We start from the raw sequence: 17,076 nt of genomic DNA, 5'->3' as shown, positions 1-17,076 counted from the left end.
TGTTTCCTGTAGAAAATGCCATGAAGGGCAAAGTGCCTGGTTTGGTTTCTTGGCTTTAATACCTTCTTTACTCTTTCCTTTCACAGCCTTGAAACAGCTCTGGCACCTCTCCAGACCCAAACCCCAGGGTGGGTTTGCCCTGTGTCTTCAGAGCCAGACTTTGGCTGGCCTGTGGGTTTGAGGGTACCAGAGCGTTTATAGGGGTAAAAACTCAAAATAACTTCATTTCAGGAGCCCATAATATTCCTCTCCAGAGCAGGGATTTGTGGAATGAAGATGGGACCAGTGTGTGCCTGCCCTGAGCATCATTCACTGCTCACCATGCAGGTGAAGGGCTGGAAAAGATGCAGTGGAAGAAACATGTTAATCTCTCTGGGTACTGCTAAACTAAACTGAATAAATTCTAAATAAACTTGGAAATGACTCAGCCTTTGCTGCTGGCACCTTTGGGATGGTTGTGTGTTAATTTGTAAAGATGCACCTAAATAAATGGAAATATTTATGGGATGGAAGAGAGGGGAAAATGCCCTGAGAGCCACTTGCTGCCAGTGCTGGTTGCCCATCTTCCCTAAAACTGTGACATGGCCAGGAGGGAAAGGTGAGGGTGGAAAAGACGGAAAGGGATGAAGGACAGAGGATGGGAAGGGAATTAAACTCAAGGAAAACTAAAGGGTGAACAAAAAAGCCTTTTGAACTGTGCTGGTCTGAGTGGGATTAAACATCAACACAGGTGGAAGAGAGAATGGGTGGGAGCCAAGGCATGGAGAGATGCTGGTGGCTGTGGGGATGCAGAGCAGGCCCAGGAGCACATTCTGGGCACAGCCGGGGTCTGTGGGGCTGAGCAGGAGGGCAGCAGGAGCTGCTGGCGCTGTGTGGGGTCAGCCAGGTGAGCACTGAACAGGTTATGAAAATCTGTTAATAAATATAAATAAAACATAAAATTATATAATGTAAACATATAAATAAAATAGAAAACATTTCATGGTATTATTTATAATTATTATAATTTATATTTATCATTGTTTTATAAATATTAATATATTTATATACAAAATATTAAAATATATATTATATAAGTAAATAGAAAATATTTTAATAATTATTTTATAATTATTTAAATAATTTAAAATAATTATTTTATAATTATTTACCATTAACTATATTCATTATTAATTTATTATTATTAATGTATTATATATATAAAATATATAAATATATGTGTATATATAATATATACACGTATATTTATATGTTCTTATATAATACATTATATATAAACATTAAATATTTACGCATTATATTTAAAATATAAACAATAGATATTATAGAAAATAAATATAATGTGAACAATATAAGCAAAAATATATTAAATATAAACAATATATAGAATATAAATTATTTTACTTATGTAATAATTGTTTATAATTATTATTACTTTATTATAATAAATATAATTAACTTTATTATAATGGATATAAATATATTTATAGATATAGATATAGATATAGATATAGATATAGATATAGATATAGATATAGATATAGATGGATGGATGGATGGATGGATGGATGGATGGATGGATGGATGGATGGATAAAAATATATAAGTAAACTATAAAATATAAACACTAAGTCACAATGCTGGGTGGGACAGGAGTGTGCCAGAACAGCAGCTGGAGCCTGCCAGGACAGCAGGGGGGACACGGGGCTGGGAGAGGATTTCTGCACCACCCTACCCAAAATCCCAGACCCTTCTCATGGGTGGGGGCACAATATTTCAATAATATTGAAAATATTATTTTCAAATATACATCTTATTTTAAAATATTAAATATTATTTTAAAATATTAAATCTCATTTTAAAATAAGATTTTTAAGAATAGTAGTTATAAGTAAAAACTTTGGGTTAAAAACTTATTAAACTATTTTGTAATTTAATATTTTTGAAGGGTTTTTTTAGGATAGATTTTTTTTAATATAGTAAACTTTTTTTTTAAAGATTTGAAAGTGGATATAGATATAGATAGATAGATATAGATAGATAGATATAGATATAGATATAGATATAGATAGATGTAGATGTAGATGTAGATGTAGATGTAGATATAGATATAGATATAGATATAGATATAGATATAGATATAGATATAGATATAGATATAGATATAGATATAGATAGATATGAGTTTGGATTTGGACGCTGAAAGTGTGAAGGTGGAGGAAGTGTAGCTGAATGAGAGATTGATTACTTAGTATGAAATTTAAAGAAAGAAGTTCATGTTCTATTAGAATTTTTTTCTTGGAGTATTTTTGTAATTATAATTGAAGAAAGTTATAAGATTAGTAGTTTGGATAAAAGAAATGCATAAGTAGTTAGGAAATTAAAAGTAGGATTTTGAAGAGATACGTGTTTTGTATAAAGAGATGGTAAAACATATGAGAGTTGGTTGCAACGCTCTGTGATTTGAAAGGGGCCTGGGGGTGCTGGTCAGCAGTGACTGACCATGAGCCAGCAGAGTGCCCTGGTGACCCAGAGAGACAAGGGCTCCTGGCCTGGGTCAGGACTGGTGTGGGCAGCAGGAGCAGGGAGGTCACTGTGCCCCTGTCCCTGGCACTGTGAGGGCACACCCCGAGTGCTGTGCCCAGCTCTGGCCCCTCAGCTTGGGAAGGACCTTGGGACACTGAGCACATCCAGAGAGAGGGGCTGGGAACACAAACCCTGAGAGGAGCCCCTGAGGGAGCTGGGGGTGCTCAGCCTGCAGAAAAGGAGACTCAGGGGTGCCCCCATCGCTCTGCACAGCTCCTGAAAGGTGCCTGTGCTCAGCTGGGGCTGGGCTCTGTCTGCAGGAACTGACACAGCCAGAGCACACAGCCCCGAGCTGTGCCAAGGGAAATGCAGGCTGGATAGCAGGAAAAGGTTTTTACAGAAAGGTGATAAAGTTGTGGAATGGCTGCCCAGGGAGGTGGTGCAGTCCCCATCCCTGGGTGTGTTTAACAAAGCCTGGATGTGGCACTGGGTGCCGGGGGTTGGGTGAGGGGTTGGGGCTGGGATGGACTCAGTGATCTTGGAGGTCCCTTCCAACCTGGGGATTCTGTGAATTCTGTGAATTCAGTAATGCTAGCGTTGGCTGCTGATGCTTTGGGGCCAGTACCGGGTCTGGGCCAGGGCCATCCCATCCCATCCCATCCCATCCCAGCCCAGCCCAGCCCAGCCCAGCCTGCGGCTGAGCAGCCTCGGGAAGGGACATTTCCCAAATTTCTGCTCCTTTGAATAATGACAGCCAAGCAACAGCTCTAGGAAAGATTTGCATTTCAACGCGAGGATGATTTAAAAAAGATCTGCCACTCCTCAGTGCATCCTTCGAGTCCTTCAAAGGCTCTTGCAAATGGGGGTTTTGCCTTTTTCTTTTTCTTTTTTTTTTATTTTTTTCCCTGAAGGATTATAATATTTCAGTCCTGCAAAAAGAAAAAAGATGGAAAAGAAGAGAATGGAAGAAAGCAAACCCAGCCCAGACCCCTCAGGGAGAGGAGCAGTGGCCAGGCACAGAGTGCCCAGCTTGTGTACACGCTGCACATCCATAAATAGATATATTTGTGCCTGAACCTATGTGCAAACTTAAAAAAATCAATAGATAGATAGATGCTGTTTGCGCATATTGGTCTAAATCATATTTAATTTAAAACTAATAAATTACTACAAAACATTGACATGTGGCTCATATTTGATCTAGAAAACATACTTGTCATTATGTATATTTAATATGTAAAACACACATGTGTTCTGTAGTACAAATAGCAGCCATTACATCTAATTAACTTGGTTTAATCCATGATATTTCTATGTTAATGTACAAATAGATATCTAAATACTGAACCACTGAGTCATAGTAATAAAAACACCCTTGTATTTTGTTGTGGTCTGGTTTGGCTTTTTCTCATTCACAGCCCTTTTGTGGAAAAACTCAGGGTTTGTCTGATGCAAAATGCTTTCTTCCCCATTTTTTTCTGTAAATAAGGAGAGATGCAGCAGGCTGGCAGAGCAGGAGGAGGTGGCTGGTGCTGCCTGCCCTGAGAGGGGATTTCCAGGGCCCCATGCACAAACACACCTTTGGAGATGCACATATATATATAAAAATATATATACACACATGTGTATGTATATATATTTATTTCTATGGAGTTTGTGGGGATGGGCTGTGATGAGCTGCTGTTTCTGGGGGTGCTGGAGCAGCAGGACGGGGTGTCCCCTCCATCAATCACCTCCCTGAGTGTCCCCATGGATGCACTGCCCACTTTTACCCCAGCACCCTCCCAGTTCCAGTTCCCCCCCAGCTTTCCAGCCATCCCAAGAAGATAATTTTGATATCAAGCCAAAATTGCCACTTTTCCTGGTGCCTGTAAGGGAAGGGCTGTGCTCCCCTCTCTCAGGAATGGGATGCAGCATTCCCTCTCCTTGCTCTGTCCCTGCATGCACAGCACAGAGTCCTCGGAGGAGCTCACTGCTGAACTCTCGTTCCCTTTTCATTCCCTTTGAATCTCTGTTTACCATCTCTAATCTCCTGATGGGTTTTTTTTAAGCACTATTTGCAGTAAATATCCCCAACTTGAAAAAGAGTTGAGGTGCACATTAAAAAAAAAAAAAAAGCCTGAGTTATATAAAATTAATGCACGTGTCAGCTTTCATCTAATGGCAATTAAAGCACCTCATATAAACAACTCATTAATAGAAAAGCCTGGATGAAAGCTGTGTTTTCAGTGTCTCACAGCCTCTGTAACCTCACTCAGGAATTATCACCCCTGATCTTTCCCAACCTTCCCGTATCTTCTCTTATTGACAAAAGTTATTAATTCTCTTGTGACCAGGAGGAACCTGGAAGGCCTCATCGTGGCCCTCACCCACTGCCAAGTGGAAGAAATAAAATTAATGACATTAAACCCAGCTCTGGTGGTGTGGCTGTGTGAGAGCCCCAGGGAGTGAAGAGGCTGCAGCCCCTGGAGATGCTGGGGGGTAAAATCCAGGCCCAAATCTGCCCCCAGGAGAATGGGAAACATCCAGGAGGCTCCAGGCTCATCCTGGGCACCCTCTGGGCACACAGAGGTTCTCAGAGTGGAATTTAAAATCATTTTTTATTTCTAAATGCCCCAATGGACAAGGACCATCCACTTCCATAAGTCACCCTTGACCAGCTCATGGGAACATTTCCCCCTTTGGGTTCCAGCACCTCAGCTCTGCCTTTCCTCAAGGAGCATCAAACACTTAACAAAAATAATTCCCAGGATAAACCCTTGCCTCTTCAGCCCCTCTGGAAAGTTGGCAGCATCTGCAACCATGACCAGCCATGAGGAGAGACCTGGCAGAACACAGGAACAAATCCCTTTTCTTTTTAAACTGGTTTATTCTACACAAATCTTTTAAACAACATTCATAAAACATTAATTACAAACATGTGCTAATATGGGGTAGGTTTCTTTCTTTTTATTTTTTTTTTATTCCAACAATCAGAAATTCACATTTTGAAAGGATAGGCATACTTTTAAGAGACACATTCACTTTACTTCCAGATGCAAAATTTTGAGGGATTATATAAATCACTTACAAGGAGCAGATGTCAAAAAAAAAAAAAAAACCAAAAAGAAAAGAACAAAGTAATAATTTTAAACGTTAGGATCTGATTTCAGCATTGAATTGGGCAGCTGCTTTTGGACCACTGGCTCTGCTGCTCTGCCCAGGGTGCCCAGCAGGCCTGGGCACCTCCCAGCACCAATTTCAGAGCCACACACAGCTCCTGCTGCTCCAGGGCCTGGAGCACAGCAGAAAAAAATAGGATTGCAAAGCTACCAACGGTGCTGCAGCTTTTTATTCAGTCTTTCTAATGTGTACAGACACAGAGAGGGTGCTTCCCACCCCAGAAACCCATGGGCAGACTGTTTTCCATCAACAACGGAGCAAAAATGCCAGCTGTGACAGGGCCTGGCTTTGGAATCTGCTGAGCAGGGTGATGGCAGCAAGTGTGGAGGTCCTGCTTCAAAAACAATTACCCAAAAGGGCCAAAATTCAAGCCTCCACCCCTGTGCTCTCATGTGGAGCCAGCTCCAAAATCCACCCATCCGAAAGCAAATATTTGGCTTCATGCTGCTGGATCCCAGGGCAGGGGAGGGGGAGCAGGGTAATTTCCTAATTGCCCTCAGTCTCCCCAGAACAATCCTGCCTCTGGCTCTAACGGGTTTAGGTGGCTGAAACAGTATCTGCTGGGAAAGTTCAGGCCTGGGGAAGCTGAGTTCTTTCCCAAAGAATTGGGTTGGACACGCTTGGCAGCCAGATCCAGCCGGGCTCAGGCAGCTTGGCCAGGGCCCACCTGAGGGGCAGCATCACCTCAGGGCAGAAACTGCTCCAGTAAACAACTCATTTCACACACCACGATAAAAACCTACAGAAAGGACAGAAAAAGAGCTGAATTCCTTGGTGGAACAGCGCCCAAGTCTTGTCTCTAAAGCTACAGGAGGGGCTGCACTTGCGGGGTGGGCTGGGCTGGGGTGGATGCAGGGAGAGCCTTGGGGAGTAAGGTACATAAAAAGGAGAAACTTTGGAGCTACAAAGCCTCCTCCAGAGCCACATTTTGCAGGAAACAGGAGGGATTTTGTGTCCTTGCTCTTGGCTGGGAAGGGGGATCCCAGCCCTGCACCTGTAGGGTTTCATCACCGAGGGGAAGAGGGGACGTGGGGACACTCGCAGGGTCTGGCCCTGAGGGGAGCACTGAGGGCACGGCAAAATATTTGCAAAAATAAAAGTACAAAGCCCTCCTGAGAGGGGCTGTGCCAGTGGTGCCACCAAAGGCCAGTGATAACCTGCCTGCCACCAGGGCTTAAATCCACAGAGAGGCTGTGCCAGCAGATAAAGGACCTGGAGCAATGGCACGGGCTCACCCCTAGAGACCAAAGCCCTTTCAGAGCTCCATCCACCTCTGTATCTGCTTTCCTGCCAAGGGCTCTCAAAAAGAAAGGAAACAGCTTTATTTTGGTTTGTTACTTGCCCATGGAGCCCCTCTCTGAGCCAGTTCCTTGCCTGGCATTACTCAGATTTAAGGAGCACTTGTCAGCCACATCATTGTCCCCAAAGGTTACAAAGGTGCTTGTAAGCACCCAAAAGAGCTCAAGTCCATGTTTGGTGGCACAAAGGTAGAGGGAGGGAGCTGCTCTGCTTGCCTTGGCTTTCAAAGTCATTCCAATTTTCTGCTTCCAGCTGGAAAAGGAGAAGCAGACTCTGCCAGCTTGGAAATAATTGAAGCTAAAATTGAAGCTAAATAATCAAAGTGACCCCAAACAAAACTGTGGGGTGCAGGAGCACACAAAAGCCAGGAATGATTTGCAGTGAAGAATGGAGAGACAGCAAAAGTTTCAGCTGGATCTGTCCCCCTGCATTCAGGGGATTTGATCCGAGTTCCCCTTTACCCAGGTGAGGATTACGTGGCCACTTTTAGATGCAAGTGTCAGCCAGGGTTCAACCCAGAGCAGGTGAGATCCTCAGCACCAAATCTGGCTGCCCAGAGCAAACTGCTCCTGGCACCCACGTACCAAAGAGAGCCTCTGCTGCCATGCAGAGCACTCCCAGGGCACTGCCAGGGAAGGGAGGGCAGCAATGCCCTTGCCCAGCTGCTGGCCACCCCCCTGCTGGCTCCTCCAGGCAGCTCAGCCCAGGGGTGATGAAGCTCCTTGAGTGGCAGCCCCAAGGCACCACCATGGTGGGAGGCAGAGCCAAAACCTCCTGAAACTGGAGGTCTCCAAACCCCATGGTACCACAGCAGACCTGCCAAAGCCCTCTGCTTGGCTGGTAATTAGGATGTGGCCTTCCCATAGCTCCCACAGCACAGAAATGTTAGGAAACCTCAACCCCAGCTGGAGAGAGGCCAGAATTTGATAAATTTAAGCTCTGTGACTTCAAAACTTGTGTTTGCCTGGCTGCAGGACCTCAGGGCAGGGCAAGCTGCAGTGAAGCAGCTCCTGCATATTGTTCCAAAACTGAAAAAAGCACTAAGCCATGAATCATGGCACTTCCCAGACAGCTCCCAAAGCCCTCCTACCCTTCCCATCACAAACACAGCCACCCTGGGAGCCCTTCCAGCCCAGCTGTCCCCTTCCATCCCCCAGCCAGAGCCAGAGGAGTTAAACCCGATGCCTCACTCTGCGGTAGTACAATAATAAAAGAAAAAAGGGAAAAAAAAAAAAAAAAAAAAAAAAAAAGAAGAAGAAGAAAAGAAAAGCTGGTTTTGAACACCCTTAAGGTAAAGATTTAAGAGGCAGCCCCAGCCCAGCCCCGAGCAGGCGCTGCTGGGACATGTCCTGTGCTCCCTGCACACTTACATAAGGCTCTGCACCCTGCAAACAGCCCAGCCAGGGCTGCAGAGGGGCCCTGCCCTCCCTTCTCCCCTTTCCCACCCAAGCACCCAAGGGGCTCAGTCCACTCCCCTTCCCAGCTCCCAAGCTGGCTGAGCCCGAGTGCTGGGCTCCCCCTTCCCTTCCCTTCCCTTCCCTTGTCAGAGCAGGGAGAGGGGCAGGAATCACAGCCTGGCACTCCAGGGAAGGGAGAAGGTTGGGGTTTTAGTCAGAAAACTGAGTACAAGGCAGCCCCAAAGGGATGGGGATGTGCTGGGCTAGGACAGGATAACCCTGATGGAGCAGGGGGAGCTTTGGGATGAAGATTTCAGCAGGTGGAGACCCATTGGCATCACAACCAGAACCACCAGAGGCTGAGCAGATGTTTTGAGAGCAGGGCAGCCCCTCCCTGCCTCACAATCCCACCTCTCACATGCAGAAATTCCTGCAAACTGCCTGGTGTTCAAAAGGGCCAAACGAAACCCTCAGCAGCAGCAGCAGCAATCTGACAAACAAGCCCCAAATACTCCCTGCATGTTGACACTGCTCCAACCTTTGCCCTTCCCATTCCCATCTGTGTTTGCTGATGAGGAGACCTTTCATGGCTGTTGTCCAAACCTGCAGAATTTGTCCTTGTGTCCACCAAGGGCAGGATTATGACCAGACAAGGACACAGAGTGCGGTTTTGGGAGGCTGGTAGCAGACAGGGGTCTGGGATAGGATGAGGGGTGGCTTCCTTTGACCCAGAGGGGTGGCCAAGAAAGCCCCTCATCACTCCAGATCTCCTAGAGGGTCAATAATAAAAGCCATGGGGAAAGATCAAATGTAGGGAGGGCAGATGTGGGTACCAGCACCCCTCCAGGTCTGACAGAGCTGCTCTGATGCCACTGCAGGGCTTAGCACCCCTTGCACTGAGTGCAGGCTCCTCCCGGGGCCTTTGCAGGCATATGGGGCTGTTAAGGCAAGTGGAATTCTGTAGAAATTTGGGATTTAAACCATAAATCACCTTAGGAGCCAGGGAGGCTTTGCCACACAAAGTCTAGGTGCAGCCTCTCCCTCAGCCCAGATGGGGTTTGGAGACAGCTCTGCTCATGCTCTGCTTGCTCTGAAGAAGCTACTTCTGGAATTTAAACCTCTCATAATCTCTCCTTTGGGGGGCATTAAGGTCCAAAGTATGATTTAATGAGCTTCAGCAAATTCCAATGCGAATTAATGCCCCAAAACTCACAGAAGGAGTTACAATGAGGAGCTTTTTATTTCCTTCAGCTGTCAGAGGGCTTTGAAGCTGCCCCACTTCCAAGGCTCCCACCCAAAAAGCCCCAGATTAATGCCCTGCCCTAGGCTAAGTCTGGCAGATCCCAGCTGGAGCCAGGGTTAGGTGGTTCAAGCCTTGCCTCCTCCTGCAGTTTCATCTGCCTCCCATGGCTCCCAAAACTCAGTGATGGCTCAGCAGAGCCACAGCAGAGGATGCAACACAGGCCATGAAGGGTGAGAACAGTCATGGAAAAGTGTATCCAAAAAAGAGACAAGTAGACATCTCATTTTATAGCATAAACAGACACATCACAACACACCAGGTAATTTTCCAGCTCGTACGGGGACAGAAGGGCCACGAGACCACAAGACCTTACAAAGCATCAGCCAACAGGGATTAAAAACAGGGCCAGAGGGACATGCAGGGTCCTGAGCCTATTATGTACAAAAATCCCACTGCTGCCTGTGGGAGGGGCCTCCACTGAGCCCGAATTTCCACAGCAAAGACTTGCCCTGGTGCTACAAACCCCCACGCTCGCCCGGAGACCAAGGGATGATTCCCATGACACACGTCCCTCTTCAGACATCTGAGATTTTACTGTCAGGTGAACAAAATGAAAATCTGATGAAGGATGGGTTTGCAGTCAGGATGAATGTGAGTTTTGTTTCTTGCTCTCTCCCAGGAAAAGGTACCCCGGTCCCAGCTGGCTCCTTGTTCACACAGGGACCCAGCAGGGCAGGAGAACTTCCCTTCTCACTCATTAGCCAAGCTCATTAGCAATCCTGGAGATGATCATAGAATCATGGAATGGTTTGGGTCAGAATGGACCTTCAAGCTCATCTCATTCCAGCCCCTTGCCATGGGCAGGGACACCTTCCACTATCCCAGGTTTCTCCCAGCCCTGCCCAACCTGGCCTGGAACATTTCCAGGCATGGGGCAGTCACAGCTTCTCTGGGCAATTTGAATTTCCACCATTTTCTGTGGGCAATGATGGATTCCTGCCCGAGCTGGGGATGAGCTCTGCTGCCACTCAGTGTGGTGGGCACCCGCTGGCTGTGTGATTTCCTTGCACTCTCTCCCTCTCCCCCCAGATCAGCACTGACCCTGCACCAGCTCAGTGACAACACACGGGCTACGAGTTAAACGCTACTGGGGCTGTCAAACCCTTTGGAAAACTGGGATTTCCCACCAATACTGACTCGTGCTTATTGCTGCATATACACAACTGGCCCCCAAAAACAGCACAGGCACCCCATGCCCTGAGCCCAGCAGGGAATCCACCTCCCAGCACGGAGCTGCTCCATGACACGGGGGCTCTGTCCCAACCCTGTGTGCCCCAAAGCCACCAAAGTGCCCTTTTTGGTGGTGATCCCATGGATTTGGCCCCACAGAGCCGGGCACTGAGGGCTGTGCAAGGAGCTGCCCCTCTCTTTTGCAGCTCGAAAGCCCAATCATTAATTGTTGGGTGGGAAAATGGAGGTGGAAAGTGGCCAAGGGACCTGCTGGTCTCATCCACGCGTTTTTAAGGCATATTTTGCAGGAAGGGTGTGCTCCCGTGTGACTCCGAGGGCTGGAGCCAGCTGAGCTCCCTGTCATCCCAGCTGCAGCTCCCTGGGGGTGTGGGAGAGCAGCGGGAAAGGAGGAAAGAGGAAGATGAAAGCGGGACTCGCTGACATTTATTTGGTTTTTGTGCATCAGACTAAAGCAGCGCTTCCTCCTTCGGATCTCTGGCTCCAAAACAGCCCCAGGTGCTGGACGGGATGGGGGCTGTCTCACTTGGATGTGACACCCGAGTGACACTGGAGGAGGAGGAGGATGGACAGCTGCAAGGTTCAACAAGTTCCATCCGTGGCCTGCTTGGAAAAGGCATTTATTAGCTGTAAACCTCTGTCGTGATGAATAGAAAACCGGGAGAGGAGTAGGAGCTCAATCAAGTTTGAATCCTGGTCAGAGTTCTCCTTACAAAAATGGTTAGGGGAAAAAAAAAAAGGTGGCTTTGAAATCAAAACTGTCCCCCCCCAAAAAAAAAAGAAGAACATTTCTGCTAGTTAAAAGCCTTTAACTAGAAGAAATGTTTGTGTTTTCTCCTTTACAAACATAGTGCATCTGCGATCACTGGGAATTTCGGTCCGTCTGGGAAAGGGCCTGTGCTGGGGCTATGGAGAGGCTGCTGGTGTCCTGGAGAGCCAGGAGTGGTGTCACATGTGTGCCTCGGAGGCTGGGCAGCCTGGCAGCAGCTCCCCATTCACCACGGCCTCCGACACCAGCATCTTGTCTTTGCCAGAATCCAGGCGCTGCTTCTTCAGCATCCTCTGGTGGACCAGCGGCACCACGGAGAGCACCAGGCCGCCGATGATGGGTGGCACCCCCGCAAAGTAAAAGGCCGCGTCGTAATTCCCAAAATAATCGTTGAGGTATCCTGAAAGAGAAGAGAGGTGACGTTAGAGCCTAATGAGCTCATTAGTCTAACGACCTGCTTGTTCCCTCCTTCGAGTGCAGCTTGCGTCACCCACCAGATCTGGGGAGATTTGGGTTTTTAAAATAATCTTTTTTTTCCGTTTGCATTTCTTGGAGTTTTTACGCCCTGGATTAAGGGATGTGTGCAGCCAACACTGTGTACCAAGGGAGTGGAGAAGGAAAGCCTCAGCCGTCCTTCCTGTTTCTCCAGAACAGGACACAACCGTCCACATCCCAGACAATCCCAAATGCAAGCCGAGACGTGTTAAACCCAACACCTCTTCCCAGAGGCTTGCCAGCCAGGAGGCAATGGGAAAGTGGGCAGGGGCTGTTCTTCTGCTGATTGTCTCCGTTTGGAAGCCCTGCCCTGATGGATGTTTTATCTCCATCTGTGAAATAATCACTGCCAGTTACAAACAATAGCCAAGCCTTTAAAACCCAACCAGCTTCTACATTTTTCTGGCAAGTTCCAACACAGCCAGGCATCCTTGGAGAATAACACATGGCCATTGATCAGAGCTGGAAAATCCCTCCTGTGTGGATGCCTCCCTGGGGATTAGGCTGATGCAAAGGGCCCCTTCACCCAGCAAGCCCCACTCAGGGAGTCCTCCCAGTGAAGGTCTGTGAGCCCCATGTTCCATCCCGAGGGCGTCAGAGTGAATGAACTTTGCTGCCGGAAGGAAAGCAGAGAGATCGGAGGTGCTTATCCAGCTTTGGCTTAGTGCTGCTGATGCAGAGGTCCTGCTGCCCAGGGGCAGCTCTGGCAAAGCCCTGGCTGTTAAGGACGTTGGGGTTATTGCTGTGCTGGAACACTGACCCAGGCCTTGTGGAGGCTCAGGTGTCTCCATCTCTAACTTCAATTCCATCTAAAAGGACTCCTAGAAAATTATTATCTGCCAGTTTTTAGCTCAGCTGCGAGCAGAAATCACTTAATGTGACCTTGGCTCACTGTTCCCATAATGACCATCTTTAATCAGCCTTGAGAGAAGCCCTGAGATGCCACAGGATGTAGCATGGAGTGATGCCACCCCCATTCCTCAACCTCCACATGATCTGATAAACCAGAAAATTCAAACCAGTGCCTCTGTCCTCACACCAAAACACTACCATGGGTGAAGGCTGTCACCACCACGTCCCTCCCACCCGCTGGGTCCTGGTGCAGCCCCGTGGTGTCACCCACCTGCAATGGGCGTGCCTGCAGTCATGGGCACGGCCATCAGCCCCATGAGGTACCCTATGGCCTGGGACGCCTGCATGGGCCCCACCAGCTCGAAGGCAATGGGGGCCATGATGGTGGTGAAGAAGCCATCACAGAGGCCAAGGAAGAGGCAGATGACAATGACACCCTCGAAGCCTCGGCACTGGGGGATCATCATGCACAGGAGGCCCAACAGCATGAAGGACGCAACCTGGGGGAACAGAAGTGGGCATGAGAGAGGGGATGGGCAGCAGGAAGAGTCATGGAGATGGCACTGAACAGGTCAATGTCACTGCTCCCTCCCCTGGGCCCAGCAACGCCATCCAGCCACTGTTCCTGTCTCAGAGAGGCCCTTAAGAATAACCTTTTAAGAAGGGTTAAGAAGGATTAACTGCTGGATTAGCTGCTAGATTTCAGCAGTTTGTTCTTCAAAAACCACAAGGAGGTCAAAGGGTGTCAGTAGTTTGGGAAGAGTGGCTACCATGGAGTTTGATTGCTGAACAGACACCGATCCCTGGGGTCAAGTGTGACTCTTACACATTTCTGTAGTCAATTTTCTTCCCTCACAGCAGACAATGGTTGTGATTAAAGGCTTTGTGATTGACAGTTATTAAGCAGAGCATGGACTCCAACGTAGAGATACCATCCCTGTGCCACTGTGGCTGGCCAGCACCTCCACGGAGGGCTGGACACACCTTACCTGCAGGCAAATCAAACTGTACCTGCAGGTAAATCACACTGCACCTGCAGGTAAATCACATTGTATCTGCATGTAAATCACACTGTACCTGCAGGTAAATCACACCATACATGCAGGTGAATTGCACCATACCTGCAGGTAAATCACACCATACCTTCAGATAAATCACACTGTACCTGTAGGTAAATCACACTGTACCTGCAGGTAAATCACACTGTACCTGCAGGTAAATCACCCTGTACCTGTAGGTAAATTACACCATATCTGCAGGTAAATCACACTGTACCTGCAAGTAAATCACACTGTACCTGCAGGTAAATCACACCATACCTGCAGGTAAATCTTCTTCAGCCCGGGAATGCAGTCACCAATGCGGCCCGAAACCAAGCGCCCCAGCCCTGACATGGCCCCGAGGCAAACCAGGAGGATCCAGTCCTTTTTGGTTTCCTGAAATCGTTTCTCCACATATTTGACCTAGGATGGAGGGAAGGACACAAGGACATGCAGCTGTGGTACATTGATTCCTCTCATTTCCCCCAATGGATGGGATTTCCTGCAGAGGGCTCATGAATTTGGGCTGGTTGTGTGACCCTCATGTCCACATTGACCTGCACACTCCACCCACCCCAAACCCCACAGGCCTTTCCTCTCCTGCTCCTGCGCTGGTCCTTAGGAGAGCTGGGAAGTGACCCTGGCCTACCCTGGCACAGAGAGGGCACACAAAACCATATTCGTCACTCTTTCTGTTTACAGCATGTGCACCAGTTTGGCTTTGAGGCTTTGGTGCCTCTGCCCCTACTGCCCACCTTCCCACCTCCTCCTCACTCTAGGGAACGGCACCTCCCTCCCCTTCCAGCCCCAGCCAGGGCTCTCACCAGGTTCATGTAAGGTACGAGGTATCCCAGGACAGCAGTAGCGATCCCAAAGGCCCAAATCCTATAGGTCTTTCTCCGGAAAACCCTCAGGTTGAAATACTTGCGGGTCTGGGCCCAGCACTGCTGCCTCATGCTCCGGCTGCCCAGCTTGTCGTGCCTGTCGTGCTGAGAGTCACAAGAAGGCGTCAGGATGGGCCGGTAGGTCATGGACAAGAAGATCTGGATGAGCATTAAGGCACTGAGTACTTGGAAAGTGTGTGCCAGCCCGATGGCACCCCCGACCATCTTGAGGAAGAAGGGGAGCGGCACGGAGATGAGGCAGCTGCCCCCAGCCACGATGCCGTTGGCCAGGCCCAGGCGGCGCTTGAAGTAGTGGCCGAGGATGACCAGCGAGGGCTGGAAGGCGAAGGAGCTGCCACAGCCAAAGAGGATCCCATATGTGAAATAACGGACCTCCAGGGACCTGGAAGAACACACACGGGAGTGGAGATGTGAGGCAGAGATGAGGGAGCCTCCTCCTCCTCCCCCATGGTGCTGCACAGGCCCTGGTGTCACACGCCGCAGGTACTGCACAGACAGGCTGGCCTCAAGGAGCTTATCCCCGACCAAAACCAGGATAATCCTCACCTAACAGCTGGCACATGAAATCTGCAGCAAAATGAAGTGGGGCTGGGAAGTGCTTTCTGCCACCAGGAGAAGGCAGCAGCCAACCTGGCCTCCTTGGGAAGCTGACCTTACTTCAATGGTTATTCAATTACAGCAAACAAGATTTTCTAAGGTAAGGATGGTGGGATATTTTTAGCTAGGATTCCTTTTAATTTTTCCACTGAAAGGACTAACTGAAAACATTCTCCACCCAGTGTTTGGAAGCAGAAGGCACCAAGCCTGCTGGTTATTAGGCACTCAGGAAGGAAATGTGGTGTTTCTGCCCAGGCTCCAGGCTGGTTAATTAAGTTCTTCTTCTTTAAGCTCCTCTGGGAGCTTTAATTAGACATTTAATAGATCTCATTTGTACCTTACATTGGTGGCTGCACTAAAGAGGGAGTGAAGTGGCTGCTCTACAGAGCAGATGGAGAGTGCTGAAAGCTCTTGGAAGGAGCTGCCTCCCAATTTCCAGCCCAATTTTCCCAACAGAGGCAGCTGACAAAGGATCCTGGATTTAGGCAGTACAAACAACCTGTTGTGTTTCTCTCCAGATTAAGGAATTTTTTTTCTTCATTCCCATGCAATCCATCCAGCTGCAAAGATCTGCCATGGGATATTGCCTGGGGGGAAAGTGTGAGGAAAACCTTTGGGCAGCTCAGGGTGTTGTACAAGTAGGGTCTGTGCTCCAACCCTCAGAGCAAGACTGAGTACTGCTCCCAAAGCAAGTGAGGAGACAGCAGCCCACATCTCCCAGAGCAGCTGGGAGTTGGGAAAACCTTTACAAGCACATCATGCCTTCCATTACACGCTCACCCCTCCAGCCTGCCAAGCAGAAAGCAGAACACGGTTGGCGTGCCTGACAGTGCCGAGACAAATGACTGTCATGAAAGGCAATTTCCATCCACTCCAGAGCAAAACCACATCAGAAGCCTCCTCTGTGGGAGCCAGGCAAGCAGCTGGGCCTGGTGGGCCATGCCCAACCTCCCATGCACCAGCCCTGGCCTGGTCACGGCAGCACTGGTGCCGCAGCTCAGCTGACGTGTTGGGTGAGTGGAGACAAATGCCACAGCTCCCATCTGCTCCCACTGATGCTCAGAGAGCCCTGCAAGAGCAGGGGCTCCTTTCAACCATACTTCTTGAAGAGCCAGGATTTCCCAGCCTGCTTACTGGGAATCAGCCAGCAGCTGTCCTGTGGGAAGGGCGGCATTGTCCCCTCGGATTGTGAGGTTGACAATGGATAATTGTTTCTCCTGGGACAAGGAGGTTTCCCTCCATCAGCTTCCTTTTGCTTCCAGATCTCAGTGGGGACAGCCCTGGTTCATCTTTGCTAGCAGAAGTTTAGGTGGCTCCTCTGTGCAGGAGCAACTGGGCAGAAATTGTGGAGGGGAAGGGGAAGCAGATGGAAAGCGATCCAACCCTCCCTACAGAACACTTCATGCAGAGGAGGAGGGCTGGGAGGGCACTGGGGACATGTGAAGACAGCCCTGCTGAGCTGGCCATCATCTCCCATTCCTCATGCTAAACCAACCCCCTTAAACTGGAGGGAAGCTAAAGCCTTAACTGGGATTTCTATTTT

The 17,076-nt window shown here is 48.5% G+C and overlaps 1 protein-coding gene across 1 annotated transcript in view; it reads right to left on the bottom strand.

Moving 5' to 3' along the window:
- Window positions 1-9,711: 9,711 nt before the first annotated feature.
- Window positions 9,712-17,076, bottom strand: part of SLC16A2 (solute carrier family 16 member 2) — a 39,312-nt gene continuing 31,947 nt past the window's right edge. The window contains exons 3-6 of the mRNA XM_058814135.1: window positions 14,856-15,318; window positions 14,311-14,454; window positions 13,263-13,491; window positions 9,712-12,044 (exon numbers count right to left, since the gene is read on the bottom strand). Coding sequence (XP_058670118.1) covers window positions 11,824-12,044; window positions 13,263-13,491; window positions 14,311-14,454; window positions 14,856-15,318 — 1,057 coding nt within the window. The 3' untranslated portion in view covers window positions 9,712-11,823. The remainder of the gene's footprint in view (window positions 12,045-13,262; window positions 13,492-14,310; window positions 14,455-14,855; window positions 15,319-17,076) is intronic.

The sequence above is a fragment of the Ammospiza caudacuta genome, chromosome 14 (assembly GCF_027887145.1).
Source record: "Ammospiza caudacuta isolate bAmmCau1 chromosome 14, bAmmCau1.pri, whole genome shotgun sequence".
In the NCBI taxonomy this organism is placed as follows: domain Eukaryota; kingdom Metazoa; phylum Chordata; class Aves; order Passeriformes; family Passerellidae; genus Ammospiza; species Ammospiza caudacuta.
Note: the sequence above shows the minus strand (reverse complement) of the source record. Positions and strands in the feature narration are given on the sequence as shown.